The 18,888-nt window shown below is 63.1% G+C and overlaps 2 protein-coding genes across 2 annotated transcripts in view; both read left to right on the top strand.

Annotated features, from left to right (window-relative positions):
- The window catches only part of MNEG_1126 (polycystic kidney and hepatic disease 1-like 1), a gene marked incomplete at both ends in the record, with an annotated part of 17,420 nt that extends 2,334 nt beyond the window's left edge, over positions 1 to 15,086 (top strand). The window contains 34 exons of the mRNA XM_014050390.1: positions 168 to 485; positions 643 to 1,010; positions 1,298 to 1,665; positions 1,896 to 2,552; positions 2,777 to 2,912; positions 3,074 to 3,451; positions 3,630 to 3,849; positions 4,084 to 4,865; positions 5,067 to 5,286; positions 5,463 to 5,562; positions 5,798 to 5,984; positions 6,156 to 7,202; positions 7,357 to 7,482; positions 7,621 to 7,763; positions 7,942 to 8,208; positions 8,507 to 8,600; positions 8,787 to 8,890; positions 9,045 to 9,173; positions 9,365 to 9,497; positions 9,658 to 9,748; positions 9,990 to 10,173; positions 10,418 to 10,503; positions 11,231 to 11,341; positions 11,491 to 11,582; positions 11,820 to 11,938; positions 12,475 to 12,634; positions 12,824 to 12,903; positions 13,111 to 13,200; positions 13,341 to 13,430; positions 13,621 to 13,794; positions 14,073 to 14,155; positions 14,354 to 14,449; positions 14,601 to 14,721; positions 14,907 to 15,086. Coding sequence (XP_013905844.1) covers positions 168 to 485; positions 643 to 1,010; positions 1,298 to 1,665; positions 1,896 to 2,552; positions 2,777 to 2,912; positions 3,074 to 3,451; positions 3,630 to 3,849; positions 4,084 to 4,865; positions 5,067 to 5,286; positions 5,463 to 5,562; positions 5,798 to 5,984; positions 6,156 to 7,202; positions 7,357 to 7,482; positions 7,621 to 7,763; positions 7,942 to 8,208; positions 8,507 to 8,600; positions 8,787 to 8,890; positions 9,045 to 9,173; positions 9,365 to 9,497; positions 9,658 to 9,748; positions 9,990 to 10,173; positions 10,418 to 10,503; positions 11,231 to 11,341; positions 11,491 to 11,582; positions 11,820 to 11,938; positions 12,475 to 12,634; positions 12,824 to 12,903; positions 13,111 to 13,200; positions 13,341 to 13,430; positions 13,621 to 13,794; positions 14,073 to 14,155; positions 14,354 to 14,449; positions 14,601 to 14,721; positions 14,907 to 15,086 — 7,534 coding nt within the window. The remainder of the gene's footprint in view (positions 1 to 167; positions 486 to 642; positions 1,011 to 1,297; positions 1,666 to 1,895; positions 2,553 to 2,776; positions 2,913 to 3,073; positions 3,452 to 3,629; positions 3,850 to 4,083; positions 4,866 to 5,066; positions 5,287 to 5,462; positions 5,563 to 5,797; positions 5,985 to 6,155; positions 7,203 to 7,356; positions 7,483 to 7,620; positions 7,764 to 7,941; positions 8,209 to 8,506; positions 8,601 to 8,786; positions 8,891 to 9,044; positions 9,174 to 9,364; positions 9,498 to 9,657; positions 9,749 to 9,989; positions 10,174 to 10,417; positions 10,504 to 11,230; positions 11,342 to 11,490; positions 11,583 to 11,819; positions 11,939 to 12,474; positions 12,635 to 12,823; positions 12,904 to 13,110; positions 13,201 to 13,340; positions 13,431 to 13,620; positions 13,795 to 14,072; positions 14,156 to 14,353; positions 14,450 to 14,600; positions 14,722 to 14,906) is intronic.
- A 315-nt stretch (positions 15,087 to 15,401) lies between these two features.
- Positions 15,402 to 18,826, top strand: MNEG_1125 (hypothetical protein; the record flags this gene model as incomplete). Its single annotated transcript, XM_014050389.1, has 11 exons — positions 15,402 to 15,427; positions 15,634 to 15,853; positions 16,009 to 16,134; positions 16,379 to 16,583; positions 16,757 to 16,856; positions 17,068 to 17,213; positions 17,364 to 17,451; positions 17,633 to 17,845; positions 18,025 to 18,098; positions 18,274 to 18,586; positions 18,817 to 18,826. 11 exons carry the CDS (start codon positions 15,402 to 15,404, stop codon positions 18,824 to 18,826), a joined length of 1,521 nt encoding a protein of 506 aa, XP_013905843.1.
- Positions 18,827 to 18,888: the final 62 nt, after the last annotated feature.

Here is an 18,888-nt window from a genome sequence, read left to right as displayed (position 1 = left end):
CACACACACAACACACACGCACGCTTCTCCTCCCACTCGCCCCAGGTATCTGCCCTCAACGTCACCGCAGTCCTCGCAGCAATCCCCGCCCCGCCCGCCCCGCCGGCCCCAGCGGATGTAAATGCCACCTGCATATACGCAAACCCTGTCTGGGTCCCTGCGAACAGGACCGCCGGCAAGCCCGCCGCGACGTCCGCTTACGTTGCCACGTACCCGTCGTACCCTGTCTACCCGCCGAGCGCGCCTTTTGTGCCGCCCCCCGGCGCCGACACCTCGGCGGCGGCGGTCGCGGTGACGCCAAACGTCACCGTGACCGGCTATGACCCCCGCGTGCGCCGCTGGGCGCTCTGGTTGCAGGGGGGGCCAAGTGCGAATGGGGGCGGGGCGCCGCAGCGGTACAACTACAGTGAACTGCCGTGGAACGCAAGCGCAGCAGCGCTGACCGCGGTGGTAGGGCCCTACGGCGCGTCTGTGGCGCGGGACAGGTGCGCTGCAGGGGTCGAGGGCCCCAGCATGTGAGTTGACGAGCACTGGTGGATGATTGCGAATGCCAGCCCGGCCATGCGCCGTGCATGATTTCCAGCACGCCCATGAGCCGCCTCGTTTCCTGACCCCGCTGTCGGCTGCCTCCTGCTTGCACAGTGTGCGCTTGGGCACACGAGTCGGCTTTCGGTGGACGGTATCGTACCCCTACGGCTACACCTTCCCCTGGCGCAGCGGCTGGCTGCCCTCCGCTTCCCCAGACCCCACCGCCCCATCTGCCGCCACCGGCGGCGCTCCCAACCCCCTGCCAATCGGCGCCCTGCTTCGCCCCGACCTGGCCCCTGGAGCGAATGCCGGCGCGCCTGACGCAGCCACCATGGAGGTGGTGCTGACTCAGCGGCCGTCGGGGCAGTTGAATGGTAGCTTCACCCTGGCTGCCCCGGGGTACTGTGATTTGGTCACTGTGCGAATCACAGACGATGAGGCGACGGCTGAGGAGGCAATCAAGAAGCTTCCAGGCCTCTCAGGTGGGACAGGATCAGGATTATCATTGTTGAGCAAAAGCGTCCCAGTGCCTGCTGTCGCTGGAGCATCCAGGCTCACGGGATGGGATTGGTGGAAACCATCACAGAGCAGGGTGCCATTCACTCAAATACAAAAAGTGCAGGGCAGAACAGTGGACGGTGTGTGTGGGCTAATGCATTTCCAGGCGACAACATGGTGGCTCCTTTGCAAAAAGCACGCTTTGTGTGAGAGACACGCGCTTTGTTCCACGTGCTGCTCACTCCCAAGCCCACCCCCTCCGCACCCCAAGGTGTCCGCGTCTCGCGCTCTGGCAGCACAGACAGCGCCCTCATCTGGGACGTCACCTTCCCGCCGGCTTCCTCGGACCTCCCGCTTCTGCGCGTCGCGTCGTTCGACCCCACAAACGGCACCCTCCCCCAGATTTCCGTCTCGGCCCTCGTGAACGCGAGCACCGATGCCCTGATCGCCCCGGTCACGGCAGAGTGGCTGCGGCTGCCGGCCGCGTCAGCAGACGGCCTCCAGCTCGAGGTGGACGGAATCCTCGCGGCGTGTGCGGACGACGGCGGGGCGGGCTGCTCTTTCAGGTTCGCCTCAGACGCTTCTCCCCTGATAACCTCGTTCCAGCCGACGATCCTGGACGCGGCTGACACAGACCAGGTGGGGGCTGGAACTGAAGAAATTGCATGTTGGAGCTCCAATTCGTGCTTGCGGCTGATTACGCGCATGCGGCATGGCAGTGGCCGCAAGGCAAGGCTACACCCTCGCTCTGGCGCCCAGCCGTCAGATATGCCTGCGTGCTGCTTAGGCCAGGCCAGCGCAAGGGCAGTGCCCTGCAGACTACGCACGTCTCACTCGCACACCCCAACCCTCCGCCTGCCGCCCTGCAGGAAATGATTATCGATGGCTACGGCTTCGCCCCAAACGTCTCTCAGAACGAGGTCACCCTGGGCTCCCGCCCTTGTGCAAACGCGACAATTGCGCCCGCCGGCGGCGCCGACCCCTCCCTCCTCCGGCTCCGATGCAAGGTGGACGCATCGAAGCTCCCCGCCGGCAGGCGGCAGCTGGCGGTCACGGTCCTGGGCAAGGGCCACGCTGGCTTCGCTGCGGGGGCTGGCGCCGGCGCCTCGGTTTCTCCGTCCTCGGATCGAGACCTGGCGGTCGAGGCTTTGACCCTTTCCATCTCCTGGCTTAGCCTGTGGAATGGTGACAACGTTACAGGACAATTAAATGCATCAGCAAGCCCAGACCCTGGCGCTGGATCCAACACCACCTCCTCAGCTCCCAACGCGTCATCCTCGGCACCTCGCACGCTGGATGACACCGGCTACACCCTCTTCACGGTCGCTGGCAGCGGCTTCGACCCCACTTTCTGCGGCGCCAACCGGGTCAGCGTTGGTGGCATCCTCTGCGCTGTCGCGGCGTGTGGAGACGGCCGGCTGGTTGTGCTGTACCCTGGCGGGGCTCTGACGCAGCAGCAGCAGCAGCAGCAGCAGATCAGGAGGCGTCTGCTGCAGGGCAACACGTCTGCGACAGTTGATGTTCAGGTGCGATGACTCATCAGCACCCCTGCTACTTGTTGCCTCCAGCCCTCCGCAACCCCTGCAAACTGATCATATCAAAGGCAGTGTGGGCGCATGCGCTTACAAAGTATCAGCACTTTGTGCGTCCGCCGTATCTTGATTGAATGCCTGCAGTTAGCCTGCTGGGAGAGGCACGTGCAGCTTGTTCGACCCCAGCTGCATGCGCCCAATCTCAACCCGTCAACAAGGTGGTGGCCGCCGACGGCTCTTCAGCGGCGCTGCCTTCAAACGCCAGCGTCCAGGAGCGGTCTTTGATGGTTCAGCAGGCGGGCCCCGGCATTGACCTATTGTTGGCGCCCTCACCACCCAGCCTGCCATTCTCAGGTGTGCCGTGTGCACCCAGCAAGCAGCCTCAATGTCATCCTGCATATTGACACAGCCGCGCTAAGTGCGGGCCGCTCAGCAGAGCGTTGCCTCAGCGCCTTGTTTTGCACGCTCAACTTTGTTACGCCAGCTGAACTCACTACCACGTTACCCGTTTGCAGGCGGCACAGTGCGCTTCACCGTCCGCGGGGGCCTCAATGTGTCGGACGCACCGTCTTGGCGCGTCTCCCTGCTGCCCTCTTTCTCCACCGATGCGTTTGCCGCCGACCCGACCACAGCGTACGCCACCCTCTCCGCCGCCCTCGCCGCCGCTGTGCCCTGTGTCGGCCCGGCCGCCGGAGGCGGGGGCGACACCACTGATTATGTGGAGTGCAGCGTGGGGTCAAAGTTTGGCCAGGGAAGCTACCTGCTGGCGCTCCAGGTTCCTGGTGGCACGATGTACGTGCTGCCGAGCCCCGCGATCAAAGTGTTGTTTGCCGTCACGGGGGTGACGCCCAACACGGGCAGCATCGGGGGCGGCACGATGCTCAACATCACAGGTGAGCGCGGCCAGTTGCGGGGGCCGGAGGCCTGCATGAGACCTCTGTCCGGCACACGCGGTGCAGGCGGACACAGCGTTCCCATTTCTATACATCTGGAGCCAGCCGCTCCCGCCTTGCCAATGGTGCGTGCATGATCATTAAGCGAATGCACACACTCCCCAACGCCTCGCGACAGGCTCTGGCTTCGCGCCCCCGGGAAACGCCTCGACCGTGGTCGCCTTCATCCGCGTCCCCGTCAGCACCACCTTCCCCAACGGCCTCGTACTGTGCGATGTGGTCGCGGTTGCGCCAGAGGGCGACAGCCTGGCATGCACTACTCGGCGCCACGTCGCCGCGGACGCGACCGCCGACGACCCCTCCGCTCGCGCGGTCGCGCCCCGGCAGACGGCGGCAGGGTGAGTCAGGGCTGGATGGCAAGCGGCCTGGGGCGGTGTTGGTACATGCAAGAGTGTGTGAGGCAGGGAGGGCGGTGATGTGAGCATTGCAGTGCCCAAGCAGATATGTCTCATCTGCTCAGCAGCTTAATCAGGAGCCTATTTATGGCTCCACGTGCGTGTAGCTTTCAAGACAAAATATTCTGCATATCTGATCCCCATCACCCCTTACCCACCCAAATCCTGTCCTGGCAGGCTGATCACCCTCGTTTTGTGTGACCCCCTGTTGACCTCGGATTTGTCCAAGTTCTTCTGCTGGGCAGACGATCGCGCCCCCCGCACAAACGGCTGCGCGGCGCCAAACGCGACCTTGGCTGCTGCCTCGAATGATACCTTTCCGTCCAACGACACAGCGACAAACAGCTCCTCCGCCTCGCGGCCCTACCCTCCCTGCTCTTTTGCTTACGAGTGGGCTGCAACGCCTTCTCTTTCTTTGATAACCCCTGCCTCTGGTCCAGCGGGCGCCTCGTCTGCGGGTGCGCTTGCTCTGCTCGGTGCCCGCCTGGGCGGCGTTGCTGCTGTCGCCTTGACCGATAGCTTTGGCGCCGCCTGGCCGTGCAACGTCACTGCGGCTAACGACACCGCCGTCAGCTGCATGCTGCCAGCTGGGCTGCCGGCGGGACGATACACAGTCACGGCATCCCAGCCGGGCGGACTCTCGGTCACGACCGCGGACTCTGGCGCCCTCATCTACACCGCGGCGCCGGGCGTGGGCGCCATCCTCAACAATGCCGGCAGCGCCGCCGGCGGCGGCGAGCTGACGCTCCGCGCGGCCGGCGCCGGCTTCAACGCCACCAGCCCGGCCGCCAACGTCGTGCTCGTGGGCGGCCGGCGGTGCGAGGTCGTGAACGGGTCCGTTGCCGCGGGGGAGCTGCGGTGCAGGGTGCCCGGCGTGGCGGGGCTGGTGCTGGCGGAGTACTGGCGGCTGGGGTCTGGCACCTACAGCCTGCCCGACCTCAGAGCCTACACCCTTCCTCGTGAGTTTGAACAAGGCGTCACAGCAGGACAAAGGGTGTTGCTGGAGGGGCGCTTTGGCGTGGAAGGCAGGCAAGCGTTTGAACTGGCTATTCCTTGCTGCCAAGGCTCCGGCAGCACGCCACTACGCCACCACCGCGGCAGCAGCAGCGCGCCCCGCAACACCCTGCCGAATCATCCGCCGCCTCACCACACCCCACCAGACGCGACTGCACTCCAGACGTCCATCGGCGGCACTTGGGGCTACCTGCCCCCACCCGACCTCGGCCAGAGCGACTTCTGGGCGGGGCGCTTCTCCTTCTCATTTGTGGCCCCGGCCCCCGCCAACTTCACGTTCCGGCTCATTGCGGACGACTTGGCGGCGCTGTACGTAAACGGCCGCCTGGCCGGCAGCACCTCATCCGGCCCAAACCCTTTCACCATGTGCGTGGGCAAGCCATGTTGGGGCATGTCGGTCTCGGCCAAGTGGCGACTTTGAACAGCTGGGCCCGCGTCGGCAGGCAGTCGCCCCAAGCATGCAGCATGGAAAGAAACGGTTGTGTCGTCCGCCCTCATCCAAAGTCCGCCACGCCCATCCCGCCGCGCGCCCCCTCCCCCAGCTTGCTTGACGTGGGGTACCACAATGCTCAAGTGCACTACCTGGAGGTCACTGACTGGGCCTCGCTGGCTGTGAACTGGAACGGGGGCAGCGCCACCGCTGTGAGTTGTCTTGAAGGGGAGGGGAGGACGAAACTCCTGCCCTGCTGCTTCGGGCCGCTGGCACTTGGATGCGCGTGAGGCGGAGGGGAGGTAGGGTGGGGCTTGCTCTGCAACAATCCGTGCATTGCGACGCACTGCACGTGGATGGAAGCATGACACTTTATTGAGCAGCTGAGGCAAGTATCCAAAGCGGCTCTCCCTCCCGCACCGAACGCCCTCGGTGACCGACTCGCAGGCCCTCACGCCCATCCCTGCCTCCGCGCTGCTGCTGGCGCGCCCCGGCGAGGCCCAGCCCGTCGCCGCCGGCGTCAACGGCGCCCCGGCTGTAATGAACTGCGAGAGCGCCACGGTCAACGCCAGCGCCGCGCCAGCGGCCCCGCCGCTGGACCCCTCGGAAGCGCCCGCCTACACCAACCCACCGGGTGCGCTGAGCCTGCATGCTGGGTTGCCCGCACTTGATCATGGACTCCTGCTGCCAGACTGGCCCCTGCCGCAATAATCCCTGGCGCTGACACTTCCCGCTCCGTCGCAGCCTCTGTGATCCCCGCGTGCTGGCTTAGCGATGTCTTTGATCAACCCTCAACCTCTCGCAGGCGCCTGCATGTACTTTTATGCCAGTCCCCTCACGCCAGCCTTCTCGTCGGCCGCGCCGCCGCAAGGCAGCACCAGCCTGGCGTCAATAACATCTGGCGGCAACCTGACGCTCAACGGCACCCGCCTCAGCGCGTCAACCTCGGACTACTCAATAACCTTGGGCGGCGTCCCCTGCCCGGCGATCTCGGCCGACGTGGACGGAAGCGGCAGAGGGTTGGTCACATGTGACTTGCCCGCGCTGCCGGCTGGTGTACGCGTCCTGCGTGTGCTGGTCGCAGGCCGCGGCTTTGCTATGATGCCGCCCGCGCCCGCGGCCGCGCTACTGCCGGCGCCGCAGCCGTGGGAGCTGCCGGTCGCGCACGCGGTGCGGCTCGCGTCGCTGGCGCCGGCAAGAGGCAGCTTCTGGGGGGGATCCCTCATCAACATAACGGGCTTCGGCCTCGCACCGATGAACGAGAGCGGGGCGCCCGCCGCGCCGGGCGCGGCCGTCACGGCCGCGTCCATCTCGGGTGCGACGCCTGCGGGCGCGCCGCTGGCGGTGGCCCTGGTGTCTGCGAGCGCGGCCGGATGGGCGGTGGTGTCAGTCGGGCGCCTGACGACTGCCAAGGCGACACCATCCACGTTTCAGCTGACAATCCAGCTGAAAGTCGTTGACCCTGCGACCAACACTACCCTGGGAGCCGGGACCATCGCCTACACCCTTGACAAAGCGTACGCGCCGGTGGTATCAGCAGCAAACACGACGGCGACCGCAAACGGGACCCGCCGCGTTGCCCTGTCGTGGCGCGTGCAGCAGGGCACAGGCAGCGCGGCGGCAGGCGGTGGGGGCGGAGCGCCCTGGGCGGCGCCGGCTGGGGCCGGGGCGGCGAGCACAGCTGGCGTCACATTCCAGGCGGGAAGTGGCGGTGGCGCGGCGGTCGCGGGGCCGCTTTTCAAGTGTGGTGGAGCGACCGTGCTCAACAGCACCCTGAATGCTACAAGCTACTCGGAAGTGCTGCAATGTGACCTGCCGGTCGACCTGCCGGCAGCAAACTACACTGCATGGGGTGCGTACTGTCGGCGGGCTGGCCTGCTTGGATTGTGCAGGCGCTTTTGTATGCTATGTTGATATTTACCTCAGCCTGCTGACCTGCGTGATCCTAACTTTCCATCCCGACTTCATGAACCGCAATGCACCACCACCCGTCGCACCCACCGCAGTGTGCGCGCCTGTCCTGGGCTGCGGCTGGCGCGCGGCCGTGCTGAGCGTCCCGCTCAATGTGACAAGCCTGATACCCGCCACCGGCAGCGGCGCAGGCGGCACAACAGTCACAATTGCAGGCGCAGGTGATCCAGCTGAGTTGTCCACACTCTCCTCCTTGCCTGACTGTAATGAGCTGCTGCGACCCTCGAGAGCTCAAAGCAGATTTGGAAAGCGGACAACTCAAAACCCTCCACTCAAAACCCTCCACCCTTGCTATGCAGGCTTCAGCAGCAACCCCGCCTACGTGGCGGTGCGCTTTGGCGGCAGCCCTTGCGTGGTGGTGGCGGCGTCCCCCACCAACGTGACCTGCGTGACGAGCGCCGGAGCGTTTGGCGGCGCACCGCTGTATGTGACCCCCACGCTGGTGAGCTGCAGCGTCGCTAGCCGGCTGGCTCGGCGGCTGCCTGCTGCGTGGGTTGCTGCCTCGCTGGGTGCAAGGGAGCAGGCTGGCGGCGCGTGCACCTGGTTGGCAGTTGGTTTCATCCGCAAAATCGCCCTCTACCACCACCGTGTGCCCCGGGCCTCCCATTTATTCGCCGCAGGGTGCAGATGAGCAGGCGCTCCCCTTGCTGAACTTTACCTACGACCCGGCCCTCACCCCGCGCCTCTGGTCCGCCACACCTAACCGCGGTAGCACCGAGGGGGGCACGCGTGTCACCCTCTCGGGCGCGTTCCCCTCTCAATCGTCCGGCAACGTCTCGATTTGGGTTGGGGCCTTGCCGTGCGGCAACGCGACGCTGGTCAACGCAACTGCCATAGAGTGTTTGACCGCCAACCCTGGGCTTCCGAAGCCGTTAGTGGCGCTGAGGGTCAGGGTGCTGTTTGAGGGCTGGGGGGAGGCCGTGCACGAGCTGGCTCCGGGAAGCGTCACCCCTGCAGCGAACACATCATACCAGGCAAGAAGACGCCGTGCAATGGCCCCAGAGGAGTCATTTTGCTTGCCTTCCCGTCAAAAGAAATGTACAAATGTTGCTGTGCACCATTGGAATTCTGTGGCCTTTTTTGTATATGTCTGCTGTGGCAAAATGGGTCACTGTGCCGGCGTTTGCAATCGATCGTCCTGAGCCAGTCACGCCCAACCTGCCGCCCTTGGTCCAATTTGGCCAGGTGTCATACCGCTACATTGACCTGTGGTCTCGTCGCAGCACCTGGGGCGGCGGCGACCCGCCTTCAGAGGGCGACAGCGTTGTGGTTCCATCTGGTGAGCACCAGCAATGGCTGTGCGTGCTCTTGAGACCGTCAATGGTGAGTGCCTGTGTGCTTGTAGCGATGCACTGCTGCTGCTTGTTGCAGGCAGCCAACGAAGGCGAAGGACAAAGCTCATGCCCTCTCGCAGCCTGCTGCTCTGGCGGGGCAACTTACAGGACCCACACACACGCGCATGCAGGCACTCGAGTGGTCTTGGACGTATCGCCGCCGGTGCTGGTCGCGGTAGTCTTGGAGGGCAGCCTCGAATTTGACGACACGGCCACAGACGAGATACACTTACAGGTGATGTATGGCAATCTAGATGTCCTGAAAAATATGATCAAATACTTCACAAGCAGCATGCTTGGAACACCCATGCGAACTGCCAAGGCTTCATGAGGGTGTCCCCAAATCCGCTCACCCCCTGAATCTCCTTGCCGCCCTAACAACGCCTCAGGCCTCTTACATTCTGCTGAAGGGCGGCAACCTCACCGCCGGCTCCGAGGCCGCGCCCTACCCTGGGAGAGCAACCATCACCCTGCACGGCCCGCCAGACGCACGAGAGCTCCCCCTGTATGGGGCCAAGGTGCGGCCGGCGCCCAAAGGGCGGTGGATGTACCGTATCGGAAGGCCTGTGTGCTCGGGCCGGGCGTCTTGTGTGATGCCACATGGAAATCAAGCTAGCAGCCTCCCTGCGCCCCGCAAAGCCCCTGGGCGCACATTATCCCTTGGTATCAATCTTGATCCTACTTGTAAACCTCGCAACGCCCTTTTAAGGTCATAGCGGTGCGTGACGGCAATCTGTTCCTGAGGGGCCGCCCAAAGCTGCCGGCCTGGACGCGTCTCAACGCCACCGCCCCCGAGGGCGCCACCGAGATCGTGGTGCAGGGCTCGGTCAACTGGGACATAGGTGCGGACTGCGGCAGCCCAGCGGGCCCTCAGCAGCACTCTGCTTGTACTTTCAAGCGGGCGGGCGGCTCTGCCCTGCGTGCGGTCTGCTCGACCTGAGGCGTCTTAACCCCCATCCGACCTGCACCTACACATTTGCTTGAATCTGAACCCCCTTAAAGGTGACCGCGTGGTCATCGCCGCGAGCGGGTTCTACCCAGAGGAGGTGGATGACGCCCTCGTCACAATTATCACCCAGGAGGGCACCGGCGAGTGAGTTCAAGCCGTTGTGTGTGCACATGAATACGCCCTGTGTGTGGGGCGGTGATTCCATTCAAAAGCATCTCGCAGCATGGATCTGTGGGCGGTTCAGATAGGTGAGTGGGTGAGTGGCGCCCTGGTACGTAGCTCGACCCACATGGCCGCGCCACGCTCGCTCGGTCATGCAGCCTGCAACCCATACCTGTTACCTGCGGCCTCACCCGCCTCGTCGCCTCCTCCCGCATTCCCCCAGCTCCGCCGTCACCCGCCTGGGCCTGTCGGCGCCCCTGCGCTTCACGCACCTGGGGGAGCGCCTCACCTTTGCCGGCGACGACCGCGGCCACGTCCTGGACATGAGGGCGGAGGTGGCGGTGCTCAACCGCAGCGTCCGTGTGATGGGGGACCCCTCCAGTGCGGACACTATGTACGGCGCACACGTGAGCTGGGGTTGGCGGGTGCGGCGGGGGTAAGGTGGCTGTGTGCTGCGCTCGCCGCCCGCTCAGCAATGACGATGGAGGGTCGGAGAGGAAGGTACAGGGAGCACCAGACCCATCAAAGATAGACTCAATGCCCTCCCACTCAAAATTTGATGACAAACGCGATATGTCACCTTTTGAACCAAACATTCACGTTCAAGCGTGCTGCTTTTTCTTCACGCTCACTGGTGCGCTCTCCTTTCAGATCTTGGTCAGCAGCCCGATGGGTGCGCCCAGGGCCACGGCGCGCCTGGACCACGTGGAGCTCACTCTGGTTGGACAGGCCTTCAGGTCGGCAGGGCAGGGCTGCCTGACGCTGCCGCTGCTTCATTCATTGCTTGCACACATGAGTATATTCTTCTTGATGCCGGGATGAAGTTGTGTCTGCTGTTGTCCAGGGGATGGACGCTGGTTTCGTAACGCCTGTCCTTGCGGCTGCCAATGGTCACTTGCGCCGCACCCTTCCTTTGCTCTGCTCGCAGGCTTGGGAGATGTGAGTGCTTCAGAGCTCATAGATGCACGGGCGCATCAGACGGTGGCGCACAGTTGCTTGGGTCTGCGCATGCTTGCACCAGCCCTCCCATCTTGCGGCGCAAAACGGTAGGGTGGATGCCAAGCCCGTCCAAAGTCCTCCACATGGCTTGGTTTTACCACCCAACCGCTACTGCATCGCAGATCCCATTCACTTCCACATGCACAACGACACGGCCTTCTCTTCCTACGTGAAGGGTTGCACCATTCACACCACGTTCCAGAGGGCCATCACCATTCACGGCACACACAGGCAAGCCTCCTCTTACACACATGCACACTCTCACACACAGGCCAGGCTTACATGTATCGCACCTGGGTCAGCCTGCTGCATCGTTTGGGGCAAAGTTCAGACATCTGCGAGCTTCTCCACGCAACTGGCCACTGAATGGATGACGGGGTTGCCGTTTGTCTCTCCATGGAGCTGTTGTCCAGTGATTGACCCAGCCTCTATTTTACCTCATGTGCATGTCCACTACCTGCAAAGGGTCCTGCTGTCAGGCAACGTGGCTTTCAACAACTTTGGGCACGCTTACTTCCTGGAGGACGGCATCGAAACCGGCAATGTGATCGAGGGCAACCTTGGAATGATGACAAGGTGCACGGGGGCGCAGGCAGTAGAGCACGCGTGCCCAGCTCTTCCGCATGTATTTTGGTGTATAGCGTGCGCTGTCAAGGCTAGATGGCTGTGCTTACTCAGTATCACGCTTTCTGCACCTGCCACTCCCACCCCTGCCTGATATCCAGGCGGACGAACTCAGGACTCAACACAGACACAACGCCCGCCACGTTCTGGATCACCAACCCCAATAATACCGTCCGAGGAAACGCGGCGGCAGGTGCAGGGGTCACACGTGTGCCCCCGCACAAATGCTGATTCCATGTCGGATGGCCATATGGCCCTGATGCGAGTTACATGACACAGCCACAGTGCCTCATTCTTACCCACGAATACCTTGCCTGGTCCACCCACACAACTTCACCAAAACCACGCAGGCTCCGACGGCTACGGTTTCTGGTACCGGCTCCTCAGCAATCCGGAGGGCACCTCTGCCACCACAACCTCTTGCCCCAAGTTCACGCGCTGGGGGAGCACTCGGCCAACACGGCACACAGCAACATGTTTTACGGCCTGAGAGTGCACCCTGAGTACTACCCCCGCCTGGACCCCTGCAACAACAATCGGTTCGATCAGGTGCATGATTACAGGGTCCCTGCGAAAGACCATCTCACGGGGAGGGCTCGCCTTTTATCAAAGGCGTGACATCACTGCGTGCAGGAGGTTAGAAATTCGTCACCGATCGTATAAGCTTGCACTCCTGTCATCACCATACATTCTGCTGTGTCTTGCAGGTCACGGCTGATTTCAAAGGGCTGATTACATACAAGAATGGGATGAAGTGCGCAATCGCCACCCAGGTGCATACGCATGGTTTGTACAGCATTGTGTATGCTTGTGCATTGGAAGGATATCCTTGTGCACATGAGGGGTCGACCTGCAACCAGCAACAGGCAATCAGCACTCACGAGGGCTTGATAAAATCCGAGCCCTGTGCGACCGGCAAGATTTGATGCTGGCAGCTGCACGCATCACATCAGATGCTTGGGCTGGTAGGCCTACAATCAGAATGCCCTACTTTATACAAAAGAACATATTTTGGAAAAAGACCCAGTTGATTGAAGAACTTATTTCTGTTCATTGCTCACAATGCATGTACGGCATCACTGCAGGTGGGCCTAGTAGTCTTTTCCAACCTGACGGCTGCCGACTGCGGCGGTGGCCCCAAAGCGCACCTTGTGAATGGCAAAGATCATGGCGGTGGCGTCGAGTTTGCCTGGATCTTGGACGACAGGCCGCGCAACGGTAGTATACCGCCCATTGCCATGGCAGGTGCGTCATGATGAAGGCAGCGTGTTTTGCTGAGCCGTGTGTTGGTCCTTATGTACAGCTAGAACCGTGGCGTTGCATGTCGCTGTACCTCTCCCTTTTGGTGCGGTCCTTGCATCTCAGCAAACTGACTGTCTCCACTCCCTGCGCTGGTGTGATATCACCTGCTGGCCCCGACTGTGCCAACCACAGGCGTGCGCAACGCGCTCATTGTCACGCGCACGTCCGTCGGTCGCGCTGGCAGCGCGGGCGCCTGGCCCAGCAGCCGCGGCGTGCGGGGCCTACTGACGCAGAGCCCTCCCATGGGAGATCCCAAGCACAGCGCCCAATTGAGCGCAGTAAGCCCTGGGTTCAAAGGGGGGACGTCACAAGAGGTGCTGTTTTCGTGCCGGGAGCCTCAAGCGTGGTCCTGCACCAGAGCAAGCAACTCACTCAGGACCAATGCGTCACACCACATCACATGCAAACCCCCTGCACAGATCAACGTCACCTTTGTTGGCTTCACATCTGAGGAGGCCGGCCCACAATTCCAGGCCCTGGAGGCATGCGCTAAGTGCAAGACGTACCAGGTGAAGAGGTGGCACGCCTGCAGGGTTGTAGCCAGCACGTGCAGCGGGCACCCAGGCTCGTGCAGCAGCAACCACGCATCTTTGCTGCAACATCCAGCCGTCGCAAACCTTCCGTGTCTGCTACCTCCCGTCCTCCAAAGGGCGGTGCCACGACACTGCTGTCTGGCATCAAGTTCCTGCAGTCAGCAGCCGTGCCGCCCCGCCTGGCAGACTGGAGCTATGGCCACCAGGTGAGTCACGTGGCTGGCCGACTCTGTGGTTCACGTACCAGTATTCCATCGCATCTCAAACTCCCAATGGATTGCGTTGACTCCTCCCATAAACTCAGCAACGCACTGCTCCTGAACCCCGCCGCCCTCTGAGAACCCCTGGCCTGTGCCCCGTGCCTCGATCCGACATTACCATGTCCCCCCCCCCAAGGGCGTTTACGTGGACACTGACGGCACCCTGCTGACGCCAGCCACGCTGCCGGCGGGGGCGCTCCTCCCAAATGCTTCTTACCACGGGTGGACCCTGCCGGCCCCGGGCGCCAGCTTCCATTCCGATGTGGAGAACGGCATGTTTGGCGACAGGGACTGCGTTTACCTGGGGGCGGTGAGGTCATGCGTCATTTGTTTGGTATCAAAATCAGCCTGTTATCAAATGAATTGCCCCAACTGAAGCCATGCAGGATGGCTGGGGATGCTGCGAGGCTTCAGCGCGGATCCAACACTCTAATACATTGTTTGACGAGCTCAGGAGTGTGCCTACATTGCAGCTGTTTGCAAGACGTGCTGCCGCCGCAGCTTCCAAAGCTGCCACTGCCTCCCCCCCGCCCCCCACTGCCGCCCTTGAAGCGGCTGCCGCTTGTTCCCCCACTCACTCACGTGCAGGGCAAGGGCGCAGTGTGCAGCCCCCAGCTGTCGTTCCGGCGCATCATGCTCAACAATCATGCGCCTCCAGAGCTTAAGTTCAGGTTCGTCTTGGAGTTCTGTGGCGGTTGCAGGCCAGCCTAAATATGCCTGCGTGTGCATGTCGTTCCAGCATCAAACCTTGTTCTGGCAGTCCATATGCGACTCGCCCAGCCGGCCGCGCCTCATGCATCACTGCTTCTCGCGTTCCCAGCGCGCCTGCTGTCGACTCACTCGTGCGCTGCGCGAATGCCTTGCCCCAGGGACCTGCTGGTGACCAGTGACGCCAACCGCACCAGCACGGTGCACTTTACGGAATACAATGAGCAGGGGTACCAGTTCACGGCCGCCACCAAGGGGTGAGGGCTGCAGCACTAAGAAGACCTTGTCTCGGCCAAGGGGGGGCTTGGCACCGCCTGATCCATGCACATAGCTGGAGGCTGCTTGCGATACAGCCTATGAGCGTCTGCATTTACACCACCCTTGCGCTGATGCGGCTCCGCTAATCAGGCGCTACTGGCTCCACTGGGCGGCCCCCTTCGAGCTCAATCCCACCCGCCTGCGGCTGCAAAAGCCGGACATCATGACGACTGCTGGCGGGTGGCTCAAGATGCTGGTCAAGTGGCCGCAGGTGAAGAGCTGCCCGCTTGCCACATGCACCGGCGGATGACGCGCCCGCTGCTTGCTCTGCATCTCCGGCCTCATGTGAGGTTTCAGCTTGGAATGCCCGCTCAAACCCGTGTGCACATACCACTCACCCCCAAAGCAACTGGGCCTTGTCACTTAACCTTCCCCCCACCCTTTTCAAACCCTCAGATATACCATCACATGAATGTCAACAACACCCCCTCACTGCTGGGCGCCCCTGTCGACCCAGTGGCAAACCTCAGCGCCGCACGCCATGGGTCCACGTACTACAACCGCACCCTCGCGCCCCTTGGGTGGTGGTACGGCAATGCCACATACGACGCCACGGTGGCAGAGGTGCGCGTGTGAGGCAGGGATATTGGCGCAAGCCACCATCCCCACCCTGGGTTGCAGCTGTATGCGCCACCATATGATGCGAGTCATCGTGACGCACGACAGGAAGACCGTGCGTGCTCGCCGCAGCGCTTGGCTGCATGCAGCAGTCACAGCAAGCATGGCTGCTGCATTTAGCACACATGTCCGCATGCCTGATGACTCCTGTCCCACAATGACTTTGGCCTGTTCTTAAAACTGTTCTTGAAATCACAGCTTTTTGTTGCTGGAGACCAAGACAGCTACCTTGAGCTCGTCCCACGGGCATGCCCTGAGACTGGATGCCCTCTCATGGGCAGCGGCCAGGCAGACTACCGGTGGGTTTGGGCCCATGAAACACCAGCGCTAAGCCGCCACGCACTCGCTGGAACACACAGCAACCACAAGCGACGCGGATTGCAGGCTTAGGCTGGTCCAGCCAGCCTTCGAAAGGGGCTCGACCCCGCTGTGTCTTGCAGGGTACACAGCCCTGTGCTCAAACATGCGCCCCTTCACCACCCCCCTCAAACGAACCTTCCCACAGCGCCGGGACCCTGTTCTGGTCAGACCCCGTCACTTGGCTCGGCACGCCGCACGCCGCCACCAACGGCCCCGCGCCTGGCGCCAACGTGTCCATCCCCTTTGGCTGGAACCTCGTGATCGACGCGTCGCCGCCGCCATTGGGGCTGCTGCTTATTGAGGGCAACGCAAGCTTCTCGTCGGCGGCGGACGTCAATCTCACGGCCACATACATCGTCGTGCAGGTGGGCGAGCGACGCGCCGCCAGCGCAATGCGCTTGGCGATTTGCTCGCAGTTTCAGTGCTTGGCCTCTTTGCCCTAAGAACGGGCTGAGATTGATGACTCAGCGGCAGCACCTCTTGCAACTTGCCGGCGTCGCAATCGCATCCCGATGTGCAGGGCACCGGCCGCTTGGAGGCGGGCAGCCCTGAGGCGCCCCACCCCACGCGTGCCACCATCAAGCTGGCCGGCGACAGGCAGACCAGGGGGCTGGCAATAAGCAACGATCTGGTCCTGGGGTCCAAGGTGAGCGCAACTTGTGGATTCAGGCAAATTTCCTGCTGCTGGTGCCCCGGCCCTCAGGCATCCATGCAGAGGGGTATGCTACATTGACCAATTCAAGTCTGTGAGGCAAAGTTGGCCCCTGCTGCTTCTTACGGGATGCTTGCCTCTCAGGCCTGCAAACCCTGATTGGCCACCCTCTGCACCGAAGCATCACGGCTGCAAATTCCTGTCCCCACCCCACTCTGTGGCCGCAAACCGCTGCCAGGTGCTCGCGGTGATCAACGGCGGCACGCTGTCCCTCCACGGCGCCCGCGTCTCGCGCCGCTGGACGCGCCTGGCCGCCCCCGCGGCCGCCGGCTCGGCGTCGCTCAGCATCTCCGGGGCGGCCCTGGGGTGGGCGGTGGGGCAGACCGTGGTCGTCACTAGCACCACCTTTAACCCCGACCAAGCAGAGACCAGGAAGATTACGGGTGAGCCGCAGAGACCAGCACTCTTCCTCAAGTTTCGTCGGCTGTGTCAGCGAGGGCGCAAGCAGGCCAAAATAAGCTGCGCACTGGCACCTGGCTCGCATACCTGCTGCCCCCGTATGCGAGCCGGATCGTCGGCTCTTCAACCAACACCGGGCTGATTGGGCTGTTGACAGGCGTGACAGAAGTCCCCGCAAGCGGGACTGGCGCCGAGAACACGACGAGGCTCGCGCTGGACGCCCCCCTGTCCTGGGATCACGGCGCAAGGACCGCCAGGTGGGCCTGCCTTGCCAGCACCAACGCACAGCCAATGGAGCGTCGCCCCAGGGAATTTCCGGATCAGCGCCCCCACAACGTGTTGCCAGCACGCGGTGCATCACACATCGAAACGGGTTCACGTTGTTGACGGGACCTAAGCCCTTGTTTTGCCGATCAGGCCGTGTGCAAGTTTCCCTCTTCCCCCCGTTGGCGTGTGCCAATCGCACAGCTACCCCGGCAGCCCGTATCACCTGGACATGCGCGCTGAGGTGGCGCTGCTGGACAGCAACATCTTGGTGGTGCCCGCTGAGCAGGACCCCGCGTCTGTTGCAGCGGTCGGGGGCTCAAGATTTGGCCCGGTCGTGCTGGCGGCAGGTGGGCGGCCGGGTTGCAGGAGCGACGCAGTGTGCACCGTGCTTGCATGTGCCTGCCTGCAGCGGGCCCCCAAGCCACAATCGCATGAGTATGCTGGGTCAAGGCTCCCATTCAATTACGTAGTCTGCCGTCTGCTTTTTTGGTGCGCAGGCACTGGGACCACTGTGAGGGTGTCCCAGGTGGCCTCCCGCTACTGCGGCCAGTCAGGCCTCCAGCGCGCCTGCTGGCAGTTCCAAGGGTGAACGGGCGCCTGCATTCCAAGGGACAGTTGCCGACGCACCAGCGCTGCAGCCTCTGGGACCAACAGCGACTCTAACGGCTGGGACAGCGCTCCATCACTGCTTGCATGACCCCCCATTTTGACCGTTTCAGCCCCTGTCTAACATGCCAAACCCACCCGCCAACCCGGTGAGTCGCAGGCTCGCAAACGCGACGGCTGGGTCGAGCGGCGGCTCGAACGCCAGCAGCTCGGCGGCGGGCGGCAGCTACCTGTCGGGCGTCGCCACCTTCCGGGGGCAGGACGCGTCGCTGCGGCTGCTGGCGGCCAGCGGAAGCGCGCGGCCGCCGCCGCTGGAGTCTGCGGCCAGCGTGCTGGTCGAGGGCAGCGTCTTCCACGAGAGCTATGATGTCAGGTGTGCAGAAGCTTGTAGTTTTGCGCGCTGCATTGCTTGAGCTGCTGCTGTAGTGTCGTGGTCTTGTGTCTAGAGGGCAACCGTTTGTGGCTGGTGTGACCCTCTCTCTGCCTTACAAGTGACCAAGGCATGTCGCGACTCTTGCCTGAGGTTCACAATTTGCCTGCAACCACCTGCAGCACCGTGGTGATTGCCGGCCCCAACAACGTGCTGCTCAACAACCTGGCAATGGGCACGTCTAAGGACATGGCAGGTGGGCAGTCGGTCTGCGCGAAGCTGCCAGCCTGAGGGCAGTCCACAGAAGAGGGGGTGGTCGCTTGCGGCAAGACACAAGATGGGTGGGCAGCCCCGTGGTGTGAGCAGGACAATTTGCAGGCAAGGGGCTCATTGCGTCCTTTGTGTTGTCGACCACAAACCACACCCTGCAGGAAAATCAAGCTTCGATCAGCAGCTGCCCGCCACCTTCGAGCTCCTGGACGCCGCCGCCCTCAACAACACCCTCCGCGGCAACGTCGCCGCTGGCAGCCACCGCATCGGCTTCCGCGTCGCCGGCGACGCCTGCCCCGCGGCCACGCCCTCGGCCTCGCTGGCGGCCGCCGCGGCGACGCCCGGCGCCCCCGGCCGGCCGCGGCGCGCGCAGGTGTTTGAGGGCAACAGCGCCCACAGTAGCCTGGTGTCGCTGGTCCTTGCGGACAACCTCGAGGGTGCCCCCTGCACCAGCCTCAAGAACTTTTCCTCGTGGTTGGCCTGGGACTTCGGGGTGCTCAGCATGCGGGGCGTGGAGACGCACGTGCTGATGAGGGACCTGGTCGTGGCAGGTGCGGCGGGCCGGCACGCAACGGCCCGTTGCAGGGCAGGAGGGGACGCGTGGCGCACGGCTGACGTCCCGCGTTGTCTCTTCATCACTGCTCCTCGCCAACCAGATGCAAACCTGCCACCCACTGGTACCCGTTTCATGTACCCGGCTCCAGGGCCCTCTAACACCCATTTCCCCATCCCCATCCCCATCCCCATCCCCATCCCCATCCCCATCCCCAAATACA

The sequence above is a fragment of the Monoraphidium neglectum genome, assembly GCF_000611645.1.
Source record: "Monoraphidium neglectum strain SAG 48.87 unplaced genomic scaffold scaffold00107, whole genome shotgun sequence".
Taxonomy (NCBI): Eukaryota; Viridiplantae; Chlorophyta; class Chlorophyceae; order Sphaeropleales; family Selenastraceae; genus Monoraphidium; species Monoraphidium neglectum.
This window is presented reverse-complemented; position numbering and strand designations above follow the sequence as displayed.